The sequence below is a fragment of the Leiobunum rupestre genome, chromosome 11 (genome assembly GCF_980474605.1).
Source record: "Leiobunum rupestre chromosome 11, qqLeiRupe1.1.hap1, whole genome shotgun sequence".
Lineage (NCBI taxonomy): Eukaryota > Metazoa > Arthropoda > Arachnida > Opiliones > Sclerosomatidae > Leiobunum > Leiobunum rupestre.
In genome coordinates, this window is record NC_143394.1 from 5,120,288 (window position 1) to 5,143,250 (window position 22,963).

Sequence of the window (22,963 nt, forward strand, 5' to 3'; positions counted from 1 at the left end):
CATATAACCAAAAGTAAATAATATTCGTCTTAGATATTAGTATTTATTTTCTTATATTCCTAATATTGTTCGTTTGAGAAACGTACATTTGCAGTCTTACTCGGATTTTGCAAAATGTTTTGCTGGAAATTCTTTATTATAGAGATTTTTTAAAACTATTTTTCAGGAATAAGATGTTACAAATTCTGATATTTTCAGCTAGAGCGTTGTATATTTACTCTTGTTCAAAGTAGTTTTCAGTTCAGTGCTATTTTAAATACGGCTGTTATCTTCTTACCAATTGTTGCACTATAAATTGTTTTAAGTATGAATTTTTCAAATAATATAGATTTTGAATTTCGCTTAGGCCTACTAAGGCGTCTTCATCTTAGCTTAAAGTGCACTAAAGAATATTAATAGACTATTTTCCCCAAATTAAATAGTCTATTAATATTCTTAAAATAAATATATAAAGATATTCACTTAATTATTTTGGATTTACAATTTTCAAATATGGGTTTGCTCGAATATTTTTGGGTCTAATGATAAACCGTTGATAATTCACTACTTAGACGGCTTAGACCTAACAATGGATTCCGGATGCAAAACCCAAATTAGTAACACAATCACAAAAGTAAATATTTGTATAATGGGGGTAAAATATTTCACACAATAACTATATTTTAATATTAATACATTTGAAAAGTGAACGAATTTTGGAATACCATATATATATATATATATATATATATATATATATATATATATATATATATATATATATATATATATATATATATATATATATATATTTATGGTATTCCAAAATTCGTCCACTTTTTAGTATAATCTCAGTTTAAAATACTCTTTACAAAAAATCAAATACGCGTAAGTCGTTGGTTAGCTATGTTTTTAAATCTTTCATTTAATATTCAAATATCTTTAGGTTTGGCTCAATTCTAGGCACAGGCCAGCCCACAAAAATCGCGTCGGCACAGCGCAGTCTTGGAAATCCAGTTTCGAAAGTTAATCCCCCAATCGGCAGTCGAGGGAAGTCGGGAACCCTCTCTCTGGAACCAGAGAAACCAACAGCCGCAAAAAAGGCGGCGGAAAACAACCAAAGAAGACGCGTAAAAGAAATCAGATCAAACAACCTCATTCAACATCAAGGCTACTCGCTTACGCTCCCCGAGGTATACGCCGCTAAAGATATCTTTTCCCGCGAGAGGGGGCTTACTACTTGAACTCCCGATTTCTTATAGGCTGAGACTCGACTTATATCACCGCCAGGGGCCACCGCGATCGTGGCCTCCTATAGAGAGTATAAAGGTTTTTAGTAGCTGGCGGGGTTAGTGATTTACGCTAAGTCCGCTTCGCGAAATTGAACGCCAGGGGGCATGCGGAGGATACCGGGGGATCTTTACCAAAAGGCGCCATCTAACGGCGCGGGTGGAAGGTGGTTTTAAAAGAACTTCGCTGAAAGGACGCGAAGAGAAGTTTTTGGTGCGTGATCGGCCTAACTCGTATTATCTCGTAGGCCACCGGCGAGCTTTCCGATTTCTCAAATCATGGCCTACGTTATACTATCAGACTACACCCTACTTCGAACCCCGATTTAAAAAAAGACGTGACCGACTTAGGAAGAGGCTCTTATATCCAGGGGACGTTCGCAAAACGCCAGATGTCATATTTAGCCTTTAAAATTGTCACATTCGTTAATTTTAATACAAATTGTACAAACATCGACGCAAAAAATATATCTAGGTGACGCTGCGGTGCCACGTTCTTCCGAGGTAGCGCCTATGATATAGCGTCTGCTATTGTCAAATTACGCTACCTATATATGTCAAATTTAAGGAAAATGCTTAAATCTGGGAGTCATAATTAAATTGCGTACAATAAAAAGTCCTTACGCAACTGGCTGCCAAATAGCGTCTGCTCTAACGCTACCGATCTAGTTTTCGACTGTCGAGGATAGACTTGTGACCGATTTATGACTCCGGCGTTTAAATTTAACCAGTTTCCGGCACTTGTTTCCAGAATATGATTGGTCGTATCTGCTACCACGTAGTAAATCCGGACCGAATTTTTCCAAACATCAGTGTGGCCCTTTAAGTAGGTTATACAGCTATTTGTTTAAATTTACTCTAGTTACCATGATGGAGATATAGATGATTAAATATCATTGCAAAGTCTGATGGTGAACACAAAAACCGACAAAAACTTAAATAATTTTTTCACAGTGTTAATTTGCCGCAAAACTTATAAAATTGAAAGCGCAGGAAGTCCAAAGAGAAAACCAGTGGAAACTATTAACTACACTAGTGCTATCTGGTGTAGTACAAGTAATTTTTGCTAAAGCTTAGAACCAAATATTTCCTATAAAATAATCGTGATAAATCAGGTATCAGATTATCCTTATTTACGTTCAGGTAAAAATTTCCTTATTTTTCCGAAAAATAAGTTATCATTCCATGATTAGTCTAATATATTGTTTGCAAATTTAAATAAAGCTACGGTTTCGCCTCATTTTTTCGAATCTAAAAGTAAAACTAAACCTCCAGACTAGTTTCAACTGATTAACAATGTGGCACTATTAATGTCTTGCAGAATGTTTACTGTTATTAGACATTTTATATCGATAAAAAGTTAAAAACATTAAAAACCCTCCAAAAGTAATTTATGTTTCAATTTTTATTTTTCCGATTTGCGGAAAATTTTCTGGAAATTTTTTCACATTTTATTTTTCCGGAAAATTAATCACTCTAGGAAATTAACATTAAAACAATTGAAAGTGTCATACTTATTATTCGTTATGTTTCTTATGACATAAGTCAGATAACTGTTAGGGTAATGAATCAAATACAATTTGAAATCGAGTTGCTTTATTGAGAGGAATATCAATGATAAATCTGACCTGACTATCAGATTATCTTCAGAATTACGACCCGAATAATCTGATCAGTTATAAACACTATCTGCTTCGGATAAATCAGTATATAATTGTGTCTGTATGTCTGGTCCCTTTGGCGATTTGGTTCGGGACGGAGTGGAGTTTTCTAATCGGAAGAGGAGGGTGCAAATATAAGCCTGTCCCCCGACAAAAGGCGGGTGGCCAAGTTTCTGGCACTGTTATGTGATTGTTATACACCCAAAAGCGGACCCGGCTCTCGTGATGAAGCCGTTTGTATACATGGCCACATATCGACGAGTCAAAATATAGGACTTTACCAAAAAATCCTCGACTTCAAAAGGACGAATATCAATCTACGGAGCGAAGCTTCTAGCCCAGACTTAGAGCGGAAACGTGGTATGTCCCCAAAAACTAGATTTAGCGAAAATTGAGACATCGAGCTGCTCTTCAAAGGGCCTAACAGAGCGGGCCCGGGTCTTGTGTGAGCTTTATATTTTGGAGGTGAAACGCGGAATGAGGGTACTTAGCTGTGGCGTAAATTACGCGGGACGGGCGGGCCCCTGAAGATAACTTTAGATAACCAGTTTCTCGAACTGGCCTATAAGACATTATTTACGACACTGGTAGCTTTTCGAAATTCAGGCCCCCTCAGGCTGCACGGGCCCCGGTAAGTCGTACCGTCTTCCCACCTCTTTCTGGCCGGGTTGTTAGTGCATATATATTACATTCAGGGCCGTGCAGAGACATTTTGGGCCCGGGGGCAAATTATGTTATCGCGGGCCCTTTTAACTGAAATTTTCAAGTTTAAAGGGGGTGCTGGTGAAGGGGCCCCTATAGTACCGGGCCCCTAAATGGCCCATTACCGTTGTTTTTGGCCACCGGTTGATCTCAAAATTCTTCGCCGTGTTAGGGTAGAAAATCGGTGAAATAAGATTGGTAAAACTTCAATCTAAAATCGGTCTATTATTGAAACACGACCTTTTTCATGACCAAGGCTAAGCGCTAAATATTTATATTCATAATACTTTCAAACTAACTGAGCCTAATATAAATGATATTATTAATATTGAAAATTACATTACATTTAATATTTACTGTTAACAAAAATAAATAATAATAATAATAATAATTATCCGCTAGGCTAATACCCAAGGCACCACCTTAGACAATAGAGTAATGGCCGTGCTACGTCACACAACGTCACCCATGCTTTTTCCTATTCATAAAATATTCGCGCCCACAATGGCGGCCATGGCCAAAGCTACGGAGTGGTACTACTCTATAGTCTCGGCAAATAACGTTGCAATTGATTAGTGTATTAGATTAGTAGATTATTTTGCAATAACAAAATAAAAAATTAATAACTTGGTTGTAGTCCCATGTGTTTTGATATTTAAGAAAATAAACTTTGATATATATAGGCATCTTTTGTAAAAAAAACTGAAAAATGTCATATTTGGAGTTGCCATGTTTTCGTTTTAAACGTGCGACTTCATACCATGACCTGTGTAGAAAATTCTCTAGTCGGATTTGAGAGGGGAGGGGGGGGGAGGAGGTTCCGAATTGAAATTGAAAAGATCTCAAGGGTCGTTCAGGGTCTTTCTTAGTCGGTCAAGCGACAAATGAAATTTCAACAGGAGTTTGCGTAGATACAGGTATCAAGCGAATTACCTTATCGAGATAGGCGCTAGCATTTACTTCATATTCATTATTTGATGGAACTGTCTATTAAATTAATCCAAAAATTATTACTTTAAAATTAGAGAGCCAACAAATTAGGCCTTTCCATAAAATATTTCTACGTGCTTTCACTGTTTTTTCTACGTCACACACCACCAATTTCGCTAAGACTAAAGAATAAGTTGGCTGTACTTTTTGCATTTCCCGGTAAGATTTCCTAAACATTTTAGTCACGCAGCTCGGGTTAGACTTAATTTATTTTCGATACTAATTAAATTAATTATTATTGCAATACTCGTATCAACGCTGTGAAAGTATTGTTAATACTTAGATATTTATTAGTTAGTATTTTTGATAAACTACTGTGGCTGTCAACGAAATGTTAAAGTCCCAGGATTTCTTCTGCCAGTTTTCCTTTAAGTTTACTTCCCGCCACGCAAATATCCTGGTGGTAGGCCAACGTGTGCTGCGGGAAGAAAACTTAAAGGAAAACTGGCCGAAGATATCCTAGGCCTTTAAGCCTTAGTTCACAATGCTATAAACTGTTAAACATCATCGAAACCGTACTAAATTTTTCGTTATTTTAAATTTTTAAATCATCTTCTCTTTTGACTAGTTAAGTAAACGAAATACTTTTATACTTTAAAAATTTTATATAACCAATTTAACAATATCACTTGGATTAAATTTAATCCGCCGTGTTTTGTAAATACTTCCACTCGGTAGCAGACGACATACCGAGCTCAACAAGGAGTAATATATATAACGTTGATCTAAATCATCCTTGCAAAACAAATTTCCTTCCCCCTCTAGCATGGGCTAAGACGTCCAATTAATAATTATTGTTATTCCACACGCATTGCAAGCGCCATCTAGCACATTGAAACATAATGTTCGCGACCGAAACGAGTGTAGGTGGCGTAACGGAGCTAGCTTAATTCTCCGAGGTAGCGTCTATGATCTATAGCGTCTGCTATAGACAAATTAAAAAATCATAAGAAAATTTTTTCTTTAATAAACTTATCAAAATATAAGCAAACGATGCAAAAATTATATTAAAATGCAAGTATCATAATTTATAAAGTCCAATTTACGAATAACGACGAGGAAAAACTAATAGAGTCTGCTTTAGCCGCACCTATCTAGGTTTCAACGGCGAAGCAAAGGGGGCGTAGCGATAGTTTTCGGTAGCTAATAGTGCACGAGAAATTTGTTATACTTCTCTTAATTTCCATCGTCCGAAATACTTTAGTTTCGCCTTTACACGATAGGTAGCGCCATGCTAAAAGGGGGTATTTAATTCATATCTTTATAGATTTCATTTCGAGCACGACGAAAAAACATTTTAAGTTAATTTATTCAGTGGCTAGGTCGATGCCTACTTGAGTCTTAGAGGGGGGGGGGGGGCTTTAAATTAAATATTATACCATAAATGTATAATATTGTAACATAAGTGTGACACTTCCTATTCTTCACACGCAAATGTTTTACTGAGAGCTATTCACAAGACAGACTGCATTACGGGCTTCGTCGCCGTTTTGTGTCCGCCTCGCTAGGGGGAGATCATCTTCTTGTGATGACGTCACTTCGTTTCTAGCTCTCAGTAAAACATTCCCCAAAGTGACAAACTTATGGAACAATATTATAGACTTACGGTCATACTTATGTCATTTAACGTTTACTTCTGTCGATATTAATTGCAAAAATTTCCAAAATTTCAGGCTACTCGTCAGTGGCGGCGGACTCATCACGATCCCCGAGCTCGTCCTACGGCGGAGACAGATCCCCCGGGTCCGAGCGCGACACGGGGGCCCGCGCTGGGCCCTCGCCCCCCTCGACCCCCGCCCACTCCGGGTCGACCGGGCCGTCGACCACCGTCTCCGTGCACGGCTTCTTCCTGCCGCATCAGCACCATCCGCACCACGGAAGCCTGCTTCCGATCCAGCCCATGGCGCACCACGGCGGCTCCCCGCACTTCCACCCGGCGCAGATCGGGCCTTTGTCTCTGTGCACGACGTCGGGCGGCCGGGAGCCGAGTCCCCGGCGCGGGGCGTCGACGGGGCCCCCCAGCTCCTCCTCCTCGTCGGGGGGCCCTTCTGGAGGCGGGGCCGGGGGCGGTCCCTTGAAGCAGCGGCCCTCTCCCGGCCTGACCTGCGTCGTTTGCGGGGACACGTCGAGCGGGAAGCACTACGGCATTCTGGCCTGCAATGGCTGCAGTGGTTTCTTCAAACGCAGCGTCCGCAGGAAATTGATCTATCGGTAAATATCTCTTTCGATTTTCCCTACACAATTTTCTAGTTTAAATTAATGATGGAACCATCAAGAGTCATTCGTATACCAAAAAGATATCTATAAAGATATCCGTTTCCATGGCAATGTTAACTTTTGGAAATTATGATTATAATCCAAAATAATGGAGAGGTTAAGCCCTAGCTGCAAACGACTAGGAATGTAGACGTAGCTTCTACACTCTTTCACGTTCGGACCACGCGTTTTCTAGCGTGGACTTAACCTCTTTTTTATAACGCTTAGAACTAATTTTATTTCATTCATTGGTATTAGATATTACTTAATTACCCTTTATATGCCTTGCGCGGCTAGTGATGTAAGAATTATTGACGTAGCGTTACCTACTTAATTTTTACATCATTTACTTTTGATATTAAGAGAAATGGACAATAAGTAATATACGACCAGTGGTTATGTTTTAATTTAATTTAACATGAAATAATAATGGAAGACCGATTTTTTAAAATTCCGTGTTATAAAGGCGTTGTTCTTATCAGAAGCGTAGTTCGCCGTCTTGTATACGCCGCACTTCAGTATGTATGGCGCCATCTACGGCAAATACTATATAAGTAAAAACGGGAAAAATTAATTACAGACGAAGCATTTCTATTTTATGATAGTAGATGGCGCCTCAGTCACTGCGAATGAATATCACGTTCGCATTTTCCCGCGATACGAGATGGTTTTTGAAACGACGAATGCGTGCGCGCTCAAAATTCACTAGCGAGCTTTATACGCCTAGCCGGCTTTAGTGTCCTTAAACCGGGTTTCCACGAACGCTTGTAGCTTGTAAAATTCGGCTTGAGCGAGCAATATTTTGAAATACACGCTCCCGCTAGCCGCTACAATCATGCATGATCAGTTTCCACGATCGCTTGAGCTTGAGCTTGTAGCTCGCGCTTGCGAAACTGGACTGGTACAAGCTTCTAGCGCCGATCAAATACAACTATATATTTCCAGGCTCAAGCCAAAGTTTCGCGCGTCGGGTCTACTCACCCGACTGCAGTCAGCCAATGAATTGGAAATCGTAGTGCAATACCTCAATCCTAGATGTCACCACGAGTCCCGTAGAGAGTTTATTTAGACGCAACGATGATTAAAAATGTAAACAGAAATATATTCTTAAAATCTCTGAAGCCGAAACGAAACGAAATACTCTTAAAACATTCATTTGTTAAAGGGGAACGGCCAAGCTTTTCCAAATATGGCCTTATTTCCGTATCAAAAGATTAGCAAGACGTTCAACATACTACCACGTACCTTTTTTGTCTTGGAAAAATAGCTTTTGGCCCAAAAATAACGCCAGGTGTTTGGGTTTGAATTTTCGCCGCCATCTTAGGGGCTGCCGCCAGCGCCCCTAACCCCGTATGAGTGATTTGCGAACTATCCTTACTTTTAGAATCGCGCAATTTAGGCTTAGGTCACACTGGAACGCGCCGCGCGTGCAAAAAATATTTTTTGCGTCTTCAGCAGCGCCCGCTTTTACGTTGTTTTTCTGTCTCACCGACTTCTCACCGGGTGTCGCGGCGGACGCGCGCTTTTCGATTTCCCGAAATTTCTTTATTTTATTAAAAATTAACCACTCAATATTTTTTGATGCGGTTTTCGCCATAAATTTTAGTTTTGAACGGGCTATAGGGCTATCTAACTGGTTAAAGCTTGACCGTTCCCCTTTAAATAAAATTAATTTTACGCAAATATAAGCTTTAGTCTTTTAACTAGTCTATGGTTGTTCTGTTGTATATCTACTAAAAGGAATGCGTTTCTTCGCGCGTAGGTGCCAAGCGGGCACGGGCAGCTGTGTGGTGGACAAGGCTCACAGGAACCAGTGCCAGGCGTGCCGCCTCAAGAAGTGTCTTCAAATGGGCATGAATAAAGATGGTACGTGTAAGTGCACGTAGTTTCACCAAATACGCACCGATTTTAAATCATTTCTTTCCAAATATGTGATACGTTTCACCATAAGTCTATAATATTGTTCCATAAGTTTGTCACTTTGGGGAATATTTTAGTGACAGCTAGTAACGGAGTGACGTCCTCACAAGAAGAAAATCTCAAAAAAACTTTTGCGTGTGAAGAATAGGAAGTTTCACACTTATGTGACAATATTATACACTTATGGTTTCACTAGGAGCTCGTGTATCGCCATTCGTAGCTTGCTCGTATCGTCGTAGGCTAGAGCCTAGCGCCGCCGATCATTTACTTTTCGGCGCGCCGCCGCCGCCACCGATAATTGTTTTTACCGCCGCCGAAATTTTTTTAGTTTTGCTACGTAACTTTATTTTTTTTCATTCAAAAACATTTTGATTTTTTTTTTGATTTTTCAAAAGAAAGGGGGGGAGACATTTTACCCCCTTCACGCGCCGCCGGGTGTTTTTCGCCAAACGCCTCCGCCGACCGAAATTAAATCGGCGCTATGCTCTACATGAAACGGCCGCTGTGACATTATTTTAACGTCACAGATCACGCGGCAAAACGTTACACGATCCTGCGAGATAATCACGTGACCTTCATGGCGGTCATAATGTCATGACTGACCTATACGCGTTACCATGGCAACAAACACGAGTCACACCCACGAGCAAGCTACGAATAAAAACAGGATAGAGTTGGTTTAAAGGGAGTATAACCCTTGCAAGGAAGGTCAAGCTTTCGTGAATGCTCACTCGTGGCGCGACAGTCTAGAACGTAGTAGAAAATCCTAAATTCGCAAATACTGTTGCGAGGTTTATATAGAAGTATTTGTTGGGAGATATAAGCTTCACCTAAGATGCTTTGGTTATACTCTACTTAAAACATTTATTTATTTTTTGATATTTAATTATCAATCAATAAATCTTTTATATCTCATTCGTGTCCCTTCAAATGAATTGTGATATGAATATAGTCTCCATCTGTTGTTAAAAAAGAAAATGGCCTTTTATGCGAAATTTTGCTGTTTATATTTTCACTCTTGATCTTTAATTTTCATAGTCAATACAGAAACAGGCTAACATTTTAATGAAAGTGGATTCGAACACGGAAAACTAGAACGACAAACCGCCGTCCGTCCTTCCAGCAAACGCTATCAGATAATTACTTAGATTTCAATAGTAAAAACTGCAAAGTTATATATGTCTAATTGTAATATAGCTTATCACTTTAAGGTTAATTTTTGAGAATATTTAGTAATAGCGCCTTCCACTAGATGGAGTAATAGTTATAATCACCCAAAACATGCTCTCAGTTGCTAAATGTGTTTTCTCCAGAATTATTAAAATCAAGATCACGGATTGAAATTATATTAGCTTGCGAAAAATAAAATTTTAGTTAATAAATCATGGCCCATAATAAAAACCTCAGTAAAATAAATTTTCCTAAAAACATGTTCAATATTTCAATACGCCACTTTAGTTCCAAAAACAGGTATCTCAAAATTTTATTGTGAGTAAAAAATAATTTAAAGCAACTGTCGGCTCTATCAATGCCACCTGTATAATGATAGGGCCCTTGTTATTAGAGATGCCAATGATTCAATCCGATTCTTCGATAAAACGTTTTTACTGTAGAGCGTGGTGCCATCTAGGAGTAACAAACACAAGGAGAACGCAGCTAGCCTTTAAACACGCTAACGCAGTGTTGTGTACAAATTTCATTGGACGAGCCTTTATGCTGGACGTTTTACAGGCGGGGGGAAGACAATTTCCAAATTTTCCCCTTCCGACGGCAGCAGGCGATAATGCGTCTAACCAATGAAAAATGTACGCAAGAAAATCCACGACTTTTGACGGGTTGCGTTCTCCTTGTGTGGGCAGTGCTCTGTTTGTTGCTCCTAGGTGCCATCTATTAATGGAAAAGGAAGCTAAGATTCAAAACAACGAAACGATTACGTCGTCAGAGAAGCATTGTAGAGTATGGAAATTAGACAACTTTTACTCTACTTAATATATTCCATATAAAATATATTGTTAAAATTATTGTAATTTAAGTTACAAACGAGCTAATCAACGCGAGGGGTCAAAATGTAGCTTAAGCATCTTGTTTTGATTTCGACGCTAGCGACATCTGTTGAAAAAAGAGCCGACACTTGTTTTAAGTATTTACATAAGTTAACTTATGGTATTTATTAGAGCTTAAGGAAATTCTCTTTCGAAGAACGCAAAAAAGCAAATTAGCTTAAGTCGAGTTAAATGGTTTTGAAACGAAGGTCTTTCGAGTCATAACAAAACAAAATAGAAAATACAAAGTCGTCGTGATCTTTTGCAGCTGTGCAAAATGAACGGCAGCCGCGCAACACGGCGACGATCCGACCAGAATCTCTGTCGGAAATGGACAGCGAGAGGATGATCCGGGATGGAGTGGCAGCCACCGTCGGCGTCTTCCCGCAGAGTTCCGCGGCCGCCCTCGCCGCCGCCCAGCACCGCAGCCTGTTGCAGGCCAACATGCTGGCCGCCGCAGCCGCCGCCGCCGCCACTGACCGACCCAAACTCGAACGCGACGACAACCACAAAGAAGGTACGCCAATTCGGATATGATGAGAGATCTGAAGATATTCGTATTCAGATAGTCAGATCAGTTTAACATTTATATCAACTATTCAGATTATTTTAAGTCTGAAGATATTCGTATTCAGATAGTCAGATCAGTTTAACATTTATATCAACTATTCAGAATATTTTAAGTCTGAAGATATTCAGACAGTCAGATCAGGTTAACTTTTTATAAAACTATTCAGGTTATTCTAAGTCGTAGCTTTCAGTTATCTGAAGATAATTAATTAATCAGATCAGATTAACATTTTATAGAAACTGTTCAGGATATTCTAAGTCGTAGCTTTCAGTTATCTGAAGATAATTTATTAATCAGATCAGATTAACATTTTATAGAAACTGTTCAGGATATTCTAAGTCGTAGCTTTCAGTTATCTGAAGATATTCAGACAGTCAGATCAGGTTAACCTTTTATGAAAATTATTCAGGTTATTTTAGGTCGTAGCTTTTAGATATCTGAAGATATTCAGTTAATCAGATTAGATTTACCTTTTTTACCAATTGTTCAGGTTATTCAGGTAGTTAATTAGTCAATCAGATCAGGTTTATGTTTTATATTCCCGCGAATGACTTAGATAAATGCTTAAGGCTTTATTTGCATTTAAAATCCACCGTATTTAAATGAACATGTATTAAAACCACTGTCTAATTATAATATACATTTTAATCCAAGCTATAAAAGGAACGTGTTGAAAATGCGATATAAGTATTTATTGAAGTATTGCTGTAAATACGGTAAATTGCTCATTTGTTACAGCACTTCAGTATTACCAAAAGTAAATAGGGGGAGAAAGTCTGGTACTTGGGTCCAACCGCCCGACGTCTTATTTGAGGGGTAAAATTTTTGGGCTTCGGAAATGACTTTCCCCTAGCCTCTTTACAGGGACACAAAGGTATCGGTTGTACTCTATAAAATACGTCAATATTAAACTTTTGCTTTCGATAATTTGGTTAAATTAGTTCCTAAATAAAGTAGATATATGATAGAAACTAAAATGCGACTTTTTAAAAATAATAACACGACTTTTGAAAAGATATAAACCGTAACTAGAAAAACGCTCACTTAAATCGTGGAGAGCGTGGCGCCATCTAAGAGCAGAGATCGGTACTAATTGGTATATTTACGATGTTAAGGCCTAACAATTTGCAAGTTTAACTGAAATAATAGATATAGCTACGAGCTGTTTTTGTTTGTTTTACAATTGATATAGTAATTATTAATGAAAATCAACCGTTATCGAAGGAAATAATGGTCATCATTTGACAGAGAGACTATTTGAAATCGCGAGGCGGTGACATGGCTGCCAGGGAATAAAATTCAAAATTTTCATCTTGAGCGCGGACCGGAATACCACAAATGCACTGCTTCGCGCGTACTGCGCTATCTTTATTGGTTAGAAATATCACGTGATCACTAGCTCTTTAAAAAGGGTGTCAAGCATGGCGGAAGGTAAACTCTGAAGGCAGTGCTAGACTTTCTCCCCCTATTTACTTTTGGTATTACGGAGAATACTGTTTACTATCACTAGTACGTTCTCTTGTATTTAAATACTGCTATATTTACTGCTCCCTTAAATTACAAGGGTATCACGGGAAACTGCTACGATGAATACTAAAATACGAAACGCAAATATAGTCTACGCTCCTAATTAAACGAACATTGTTTTGATGAAATCCTTGCAGACGAATCCGGAGGCAGCCCGGTCGAGCAGGTGCGCGAAGAAGGAGAACGTCCCATCGCCGCCATCCACCCGGCCACCTCCATGGCCAACCACGTCGCCTCGTCCTCCTACCAGGACATCGCCCTCTACCCCTGCTCGCCGCACGGAGGACACCAGGAGACCATCTACGAATCTTCGGCGCGGCTACTCTTCATGGCGGTTAAGTGGGCCAAAAACCTCCCCTCTTTCGCCAACCTGCCCTTCCGCGACCAGGTAAGACATCGAACACAAATTTCAAACACACGTTTGAAGACTTTAGTCGGAGCGGAGCGAGCTATCTTTAGTACGAACGAAGCGAAGCGGGCTTTCTTTAGTACGAGTGAAGTCAGCTATCTTTGGTCGGACCGAAGCGAAGCGAGCTGTCTTTATTCGGAGCGAAGTCAGCTATCCTTAGTTGGACCGAAGTGTCATTTTTGGGCCCATATCTTTATACGGTTTTTTGCTTCGGTATTGAAAGCCAGTTAAGCCACTAGATGTCGCTTTCAATGTGGCAGCCGACATTTAAAAAGGTCGAGCGACCAGTTGTTTTAATTTAACCGGGATATTTTTATTGAGAGGTTGGCGTCTATTTCGTCTAGCTAAGCATTCGTCAGCTCCTAGTGAAGGGAAAGGAAGTTGACAGAAGTGGAAAATATTACTGCGTCTCTTCGCGCCATCCAACGACTAATATGGGCTATAGCGCGTACATTATGGTAGACTTAACATTGATTAATTGACTAGCTTAATTAATACACACGCCATCTATTGAATCCTAAATCTTTTATATTTTATATAACTTCTGTTTAAATATTAGGATATTATAAATAAATAAATAAATATAAATTATTTTATGGTTCCGATATATTTAAAATAATTTATAATTATTTATTTATTTATAATAATATCCTAATCTTCAAACAGAAGTTATATAATTATAAATTATTTTAAATAAATCGGTACCATAAAATAATTTGTTTTAAATAATTTCTGAAGTGTAGTTATGAGAACCAGTGTAGATGGCGCAAAAGAGCGCATTTAGATTTTTCAGCAGCCTCAAACACTGACGAACGAGTTGCGCAAAAAACCGAGAGTGCGCTGACCTCTCCGTGAAAAGATCTTGATTTAATCCACAAAGTTCAATGACACGTGAATATCTCCGTAAACGCAGGTGATTCTGTTGGAGGAAACGTGGTCGGAGTTGTTCCTGCTGTGCGCCATTCAGTGGTCGCTGCCCATGGAGTGCAGCCCCATCTTCACGCCGGCGGAGCACGTCAGCAGCGGCGGGCTGGCGTCCAACGGCAAGGCCGCGGCCTGCACCCTGGCCGACGTGCGCACCCTGCAAGAAGCCTTCTCTCGCTTCAAGAGCGTCGCCGTCGACCCGGCAGAGTTCGCCTGCCTCAAGGCCATCGTCCTCTTCAAATCCGGTAAGTCGAAAGCCGCCTTTCCACCAACGCTTGTAGCCTGTCTAATTCGGCTTGAGCGAGAAATATTTTAAAATTCACGCTCCCGCTACAATCGTGATCAGTTTCCACGAACGCTTGAGCTTTAGCTTCTAGCTCGCGCTTGCGAAACAGGATTGGTACGAGCTTCGAGCGCCGATCAGATATTTCCACCTAGGAGCAACAAACACAGCTGCACCCCACACAAGGAGAACGCAACCCGTCAAAAGTCGTGCATTTTCTTGTGGACATTTTTCATTGGTTGGACGCATTAGCGCCCGCTGCCGTCGCGTCGGAAGGGGAAAATTCGGAAATTGTCTTCCCCCCCGTAAAACGTGCAGCTTAAAGGCTCGTCCAATGAAATTTGTACACAACACTGCGTTAGCGTGTTTAAAGGCTAGCTGCGTTCTCCTTGCGTTTGATGCTCCTAGTCTCCACGCTCAAGCCAAAGTTTCGAGCATCGGGTCTACTCACCCATGGACACTGTTACCTCTAACCGGACGGGAAAATCAGCTTAAAAGACGTACCCCCTCACTGTCCGTTTGCGTCCTACTTCGTATTAGCTGAAATAGTCGGCCGTACTCGATTCGCAGGGCAGTCAAGGTTATTCGGAAGAATCTAAACCGCCATTTCCAAGGGAACATTTTGTTAATCACGTAACGAATTATATGGCCTTGACAGCCCGAAACTTTCAAAATTCTAGATCCTTCCCCCCCTTTACAGAGAGACGGCGGCGGCGACAGGTGATTTTGTAATGTGGAAGCTACAGCCTTTCTCGTCCGGTTAGAGATACAGTGTCCATGACTCACCTGTCTGCAGTCAGCCAATCGAGAACTATAGTTGGAAATCGTAGTGCAATACCTCAATCACAGATGTCGCCACGGGTCCCGTAGAGCGTTTATTTTGACTCAATGATGATTAAAAATGTAAACAGAAATATATTAGAAATATATAAATGAAGCGACATACGCTTAAAACGTTCCGTGGAAACACAAAGCTATTGGCTATTCATTTCACGAAAATAGAAATATCTCAAGCTATTCATTTTCAATTTAAATGCGTCCGTGGAAATCGGCCTTAAGGTAATAGCACCGACCGCACCGCCCTCTACTATCAAAGAAGTGAACATAGTAAATAAAGTATTGGGTACCTAAAATGCACGTTTGTGGGTTGATTTTCATCGACTCCGGTATTTGCAATTTGCCTGGGTATAATTAAGCCTCTTTTGGAGCCAAGAATGGTCATAGCTAGGCCCGCTAAATATTTTTTCTCATTCAACTATGCCAAAAGTATATGAACCAAAGTTATCAGACTGCTATACTCCCCATGTTCGAGGCGTTGTCCTTATGAAGGTACATTTTGACCTCGAATTTGAAATTTTGCGCGCTCCTAGACCAAAAACAAAATACGTTTTTGTTTTTATGAAACCATTTTTTATAAATAGAAATAGCTATACCCACAATTCCCAAGTGCAATTTATCGCGTCAAAAGACGGAGATGGAAATTAGCTTTTATTTGACTCAATTTCTCATCATTTTCATAAGGAAAACACCCTCCGATTCTGAGCACTATTTCGATAACTTCGGTTCATTTACTTCTGAATATGCGAAATTATTAATCTGTTCGTGACTATGTAGAGTCGATTAATAGCGATTTACTGACGGTCTAAAGAGTAGAAGGATATGGAGCTCGGTAGAAAACGCCCTAAAGGCCCTTAATATTCAAGACTATCGAAACGTATACAAATATTTACTTTTGTGTATACTTTCAAATTTAGATAAAAATTGGTCTTGGCTTCACAATTGACGCTTTGCGATTTAAAAATGTATTTCGTTGTTTGACACTTCTAATAATAATAATAATAATAATAATAATAATAATAATAATAATAATCAGCTAGGCTAATACCCAAGGACTGTGAGAAGGATGATAAAATACGCGAAAAAGTAGATTAGTCCATAATTAATAGGGATAATATAGCTAAATCCTAAACAAATTTGAAGAAATTAAAAAAACTTACTAATAACTCGTAACAATAGGTCTTCGAGCAAAAAACGCGAAACTCGGATCAAATAGATCTTCGAGTAATAAACTAAATTAAAATTAAATAAAATAAATAGCCAGAAATTCCAACGGTAGACCGGTTTCGTTCTATTTGGAACTCATCAGTACCGTGCGGGAAATCTGGCTGGCGACTGTCAAATCTAAAGGAGAAACTAAGCCTAAACATTAAAAATTTCAAATTTAGTTTATTACTCGAAGATCTATTTGATCCGAGTTTCGCGTTTTTTGCTCGAAGACCTATTGGTACGAGTTATTAGTAAGTTTTTTAATTTCTTCAAATTTGTTTAGGATTTAGCTATATTATCCCTATTAATTATGGACTAATCTACTTTTTCGCGTATTTTATCATAATACCCAAGGCACCACCTTAGGCCTAAGTCATCAAGCGACTTCTTTGGTTGCACTATCTCACGCACTTACGAAACTCAATTTAATCTGGAATTTTTGTGATTGATTTAGACGCGAGAGGCTTGAAAGACTGTCACCAAGTGGAGAACCTCCAGGATCAAGCGCAACTCATGTTACAACAGCACGTTAAAAACCAACACCCAACGCACCCAGTCAGGTAAATGCTCATTCCAGTTTATCGTCAAGAACTCATTTACGCAATGGAGAACGTGCAGTAGTCCCATCAACTGAACAAATGGTTGAGATAAATTAAAGCAAGTGTCGGCTCCTATTTTAAGGTTAGTATCATTGGAGAGCGAGAGATGTCACTAACGCCGAGTTTAGTCGAAATTGAAACCAATTGAGCAAGCAAATTATTCCCTCGACGTACCCCTTCCTTTGATTGGCTTTGCGTAATCACGTGCGCAGTCCACTTAGCTTGGATTGGCTTTTCTGCAATCACGTGTTTCAATCACGTCATCGTTGACTTTCAAATAATTGACAATACGTTTTTGAAAGTCGATAATAGATGGAAGCACCTTCCAGGCGATCTAAGCAATCATAGCCATCTTCGTTACATAGACCCAATCAAAAATACAGAGGGCAACGACAGAGCCGACACTTGCTTTAAGCATCCAACAATTTATGATTGGTTTTTCAAAAATTACGTTTTTTTCATCGAAATTAGTCAAATTTTAAAATTAAATTGCGTACTTAATTACTAGTTTTTTATCTTTAATAGCTTTTAAGATATTGAGACCAGAAGCAATGCCAAAATGAAAAACATTATTCGGATTAACAATAATGGGTGTATACCAGTGGCGTAGCCAGGGGGGCACAGGGGGCACAGGGGGCACAGGGGGCACATGCACCCCCTGAAACGTATGTTCGTACGAAAAAATATTTTTCTTATTTTACTTTTTTTTTCAATTGTGTGCCCCCCCCCCCCCCCCCAACAAAATCCTGGCTACGCCACTGCTGTATATGTGAGCTGAACTGAAGGCGTGGCTAAGTTGTGGGTGGAGACTAGAGCTCAAAAATAAGATCGAAGAAAATAAGTCAGCAAACAATATCAAAATAATGTAACGTTGTTGTAGAATGTGGCCGGAGATTCGGATGGTAGTACAATCCCCCAGAATAGAGAATACCATTCCCGTTGAGCTAATTTCCATTCCCATCCCATTTCCGTTCAAATAATTGTCCTCCAACCATTCCCTTTCCATTGGACGAATTTCTCAATCACGCCCATTCCCGCCCATTCCCATTCCCGCTTATTCCCATTCCTGCTCATTCCCATTCCCGTCCATTCCCATTCCCATTCCCGTCCATTCCCATTCCCGCTTATTCCCATTCCTGCTCATTCCCATTCCCGTCCATTCCCATTCCCATTCCCGTCCATTCCCATTCCCGCTCATTCCCATTCCCGTCCATTCCCATTCCCATTCCTGCTCATTCCCATTCCCGAACTCGAAATTACCTTTTCCACCCGTACCCTAACAGATAAATAAGATATTAATTCGATCCCCGCCCATTCTTGAATTGAATTTCTTTAACAAACGTGAAACACTGTTCTTCCTCGCCCCCTATCGGAGAAAAATAGGCGTAACAGCGACTGCGCGAGTGCGAAGGTATCTCAACGAGCGGCCATGATTAAAAAACAGTAGACGCTAGTCCCGTTTTTTAAACGACTCCTTGTGATACCTACGCGCATGCGCGCAGTGAGTTATTCCTTTTTTTGTCTGGGAGTATTAGGGGAGTCGAAACATAATGGTATTCATTAAGCTACGCTACACCAGAGCTAAAACAACAGACTAGCACGTTCTCATTTGCGAGAATAGGTTCTTCGCTCCGTCTAAAATGTTGCACCACTATATAAGAAATAGCTTCGGTGTTTCCCTCAGGTTTGGCCGCCTCCTGCTGATGCTGCCCTTGCTGCGTTACGTCCCCGCTGACCACATTGAAATGCTGTTTTTCCACCGAACCATCGGCAACACTCCCATGGAGAAACTACTCTGCGACATGTTCAAATGCTGAACCTCCTCTATTTCTTACAATACTTTCTCATTCTTGACACTTTAACTCCTCATTTTGTAAATAAATAAGCCCCCCCCCCAATTAAGCGTTTGATATTAATTCCGGTTTAAATTAATAAAATTTCATCCGTTTAAGTCCTACATACATAATAGACTATTACGATATATCGTTAGAATTCAAATTAGGATTTAAAATTTAAATACTATGTCAATGTAACAAGTTGTTTCAATGAAATTATTTAACTGTGTTTTGGTTGTCTTTTTCCACGGTCTTTTAACTTATAAAACTGAAGTTATATTTTCTACAGTCCTTTCTTGACGGGGTAAAACTAGACCATGGTGACCTTAGGACAGGGTTACCACAGTTCCTATATTTCCTATAATTTAAAGTATTTCATTTTTTCTCGTATAATTTCATTACATTTCCTATAATATCCTATATTTCAACTCAAAAGTCAGAAGAAATTAAAATTGTTGATATTTTACCCTTAGAAGTCTTTAAAACGTTACAGTTTTTAAAGATGCTTATTTCCACCTAGTGTTGTTAATTTTCCGAAAAAATAAAATGCGGAAAATTTTCCGCTATTCGGAAAAATAAAAAATTTAAACTGAAATTACCTTTCAAGGATATTTAATGTTTTTAACTTTTTATCGATATAAAATGTCTAATATCAGTAAACATACTACAAAACATTAATAGTGTTACATTGTTAATCAGTTTAAACTAGTCTAGATGTTTAATTTTACTTTCAGATTCGAAAAAATGAGGCGAAAAAGCCGCTTTATTTAAATTTGCAAACAATATTAAACTAATCATGGAATGAAACCTTTTTGTTTTATTTTTTTCGGAAAAATACGGAAAATTTTCCGACTTACAACTTTATTTCCAACACTGTTCGCCAATAGTTTTCGACTATTTCTATCGGTTATAGAATGTTATACCCCGTTTAAACAATTTTGACAAGCGTTTTAAAATATTCTGTGGTCCCCCTGCTTGAATTTTCTCCATCTGAAAATAAATAAATGCATCCTTGAAAATTCACAGGGTATTGGAATTTTGAAAATCGCTAATTTTCTCAAAACCTATAAAAGGCCGGATTTTGGTATTTGTAAGTTAGGGTTAAATTAAGAAATTTAATTTAAAAATTTTACCTAATTTGAGGAAAAACAGTTTGTAGAGCAAACGAAAACCACTCATTGGTGCCAGATCGCGAAACTGAAATTTTCCTTTTCAGACCAAACATTTCCTAGTTTTCCAAATCCTGGGATACATTCAAATTTACATAAACAAATTACATAAGTAACCAGGGAAAAGTGGGTTTTATTATATATATATATATATATATATTAAAATCATTTAAAGTCATGGTTACAATATTAGAAAAAAAATTATATGCAGAGACACGATAATACATGACCGGAAAATTTTAAAATTAGTATTAAAGTATGATATAAAACAAATCAAAAAACAACGTGAGTATAAAGAAATAAAATACAATTTTTTTTGACTTTATAGACTTTCAAACCGCGGAAATATATAGGTATTAAAAGAATTTGATAAATCAAAAGAAAATCTGAAAAACAAATATGATAGATTATTGTTAGATAAAATGAACAACAACGAAATAAGAAACATTAAAGGGAATATAACCTCAGGTATTTGGTGTGGAACACCAACGTTTGCAGCTCTGGCCGCTCTGGCCTTTGGCTTTAGAAATGTTTGACGCCACTGTACAGGGAAATTTGGAAGATTGAAGGGGTCTTCCATAAAGATTACTTTGCAGGTTATATTCCCTTTAATAAAAATAGATCTACCAATTCAGTCATTAATTTGTCAAAAATAAAATTTAACAAAATTGAATTATTGGAAAAAGGGTTTAGTTTTGCTCCCACGCATGATTCAGTGGTCTTAAAGGGAATATAACCTCAGGTATTTGGTGTGGAACACCAACGTTTGCAGCTCTGGCCGCTCTTGCCTTGACTTTAGAAATGTTTGGCGCCACTGTACAGGGAAATTTGGAAGATTGAAGGGGTCTTCCGTAAAGATTGCTTTGCAGGTTATATTCCCTTTAAAAGACGTATGTGCTGAAACAGAAATAATATTTTTTCGGTTTGACCTAAATGAAGATTAAAAACAGGATATTAGAATGGTAGTAAAAAATTATTTTAGATTAAAAAAAAACGTTAAATAATATACAGAAAAATAAAACAATTAAAATTATAAAAGCCGAAAAAGGTGGAAAGTTAGTAATAATAACCAAGCAACAGGGATTTTTAATACTGTTTAAGTTTACTTTTTTACGCTGGCTACCTCGATTTGTTTACAAAGTCCTTTTTTACCTATCACACGAACCCAAACCTTAACGTTCGCGTTTCCCTGCTGCTTGGTTTGGCGCTTGTTGCAGCCTACATCCAGGGGCTAATAGGCCACACTTTGAAGATCTCTTTTAACTCATCGTAGGAAAATGGGGAAAAACAGGCATACTTCTCAATTCACCCCCTACAACTCCTTAAAGTTTTGGCATAACCTTTTGAAACACCCTGTATACAAGCATTAATAGAACTTCATTACGATTAATTGTAGCGTCAATAAATAGTGTAACTAATAAAACCGAAAAAAAGACAACGAAGTGAAGATTTAAAAGTAGAGAAAAAGAACACAAAGATAATAAGCTATTCACAGCAACCTGCAACGCCGGTATCACAACCAATATATATCCACGGCCACACATAATTGTATTTACACTTAATTGTTACTTCTAGTCATACTTTGAAAACAACGAAAATTCTTTCGATCAGTGTCACTCTTATTTGTTACTTCAGGTCATACGTTGTAAGCATCGCGTATTTATCCGATAAGTGTCACACTTCTTTGTTACTTCAGGTCATACCTTGCAAGCATCACGTACTGCTCCGATAAGTGTCACACTTATTTGTTACTTTTGGTCATATTAGAACGGCCTCCGGTAAGTGTCACACTTATTTGTTACTTTGGGTCATAATAGAACGGCCTCCGGTAAGTGTCACACTTATTTGTTACTTTGGGTCATAATAGAACGGCCTCCGGTAAGTGTCACACTTATTTGTTACTTTGGGTCATAATAGAACGGCCTCCGGTAAGTGTCACACTTATTTGTTACTTTGGGTCATAATAGAACGGCCTTGAAAAATGCCAGAGAGAAATTCGCGTAAAGTCTCTATAACCACGCGTATTTCCAATGTTGGAAGTTGAGGGGGTCCGTATACGCTGCCCAAAAAACCTTACTTTGAATTAAAATTAAGCAACGTAATTGCAATTCTAGGATATATGGAAACCACAGCTATTCAAAAATATAACTTTCATGAAAATCGGACTTAAATTAAAGAACGTTATGTCGACTTTCAGGCGGAAATATAAAACCACGAACATTGGGGTTCCGTAAATAACCCCGAAAACTATACTTACATTTAATATTTACTGATATAACCGACGTTGTAGTTCCACTGAATCCTAACCTATCCAATAATATTTTTGTTAACGTCACTGGACTTAATTTTTAACACAATATCAACCACACAAAGCCAAACTACCGAAAACGATAAATCGGGCAATGCCCAACTTCTTGGGCTCCGATTTGAAAACTTTATGAAAGGCTATCAATGGTAATGTATGTACATTCGAACGAGATATCATTGACTCTTCTAGTTATAAACGTTGAAGAGGTATGCGCGACACGGCGGCATCGGCTACACTGTACGTGAGACTAATACACACAAATCCTTAGGATTGTGTGTAAAAACCGGGATAGCGGTTCTTCTCTCAGTGACGAATTTTTAATTGTGACCTGTACAACGAAGACCATTAAATACGATCCCGTTTATGAACTAACTTCATCAAGGAGGGGATAGGAAAAACACGTAGTCCCGGGAAAATTGTGCAAATTATTTTGTAGGCGGCATGGCTCTATTA

General features: G+C 38.7%; 1 protein-coding gene across 1 annotated transcript; it reads left to right on the plus strand.

Moving 5' to 3' along the window:
• Positions 1 to 568: 568 nt before the first annotated feature.
• LOC149921184 (photoreceptor-specific nuclear receptor-like) lies at positions 569 to 19,262 on the plus strand. The gene is made up of 9 exons (XM_090162124.1): positions 569 to 613; positions 926 to 1,004; positions 6,295 to 6,832; positions 8,640 to 8,743; positions 11,108 to 11,356; positions 13,075 to 13,325; positions 14,260 to 14,515; positions 17,054 to 17,159; positions 18,883 to 19,262. The coding sequence occupies exons 1-9, from the start codon at positions 569 to 571 to the stop codon at positions 19,013 to 19,015; spliced, it is 1,761 nt and encodes a 586-aa protein (XP_090018250.1). The 3' UTR covers positions 19,016 to 19,262.
• The last annotated feature ends 3,701 nt before the right edge of the window (positions 19,263 to 22,963 follow it).

Bases quoted from the DNA above. Each gene is read 5' to 3' on its own strand.
- LOC149921184 (XM_090162124.1), top strand. From the start codon at position 569: ATGGATTCCGGATGCAAAACCCAAATTAGTAACACAATCACAAAA. The intron at 1,005-6,294 runs GTTAATCCCCCA...CCAAAATTTCAG, and splicing joins TTGGAAATCCAGTTTCGAAA to GCTACTCGTCAGTGGCGGCG. The intron at 11,357-13,074 runs GTACGCCAATTC...AAATCCTTGCAG, and splicing joins CGACGACAACCACAAAGAAG to ACGAATCCGGAGGCAGCCCG.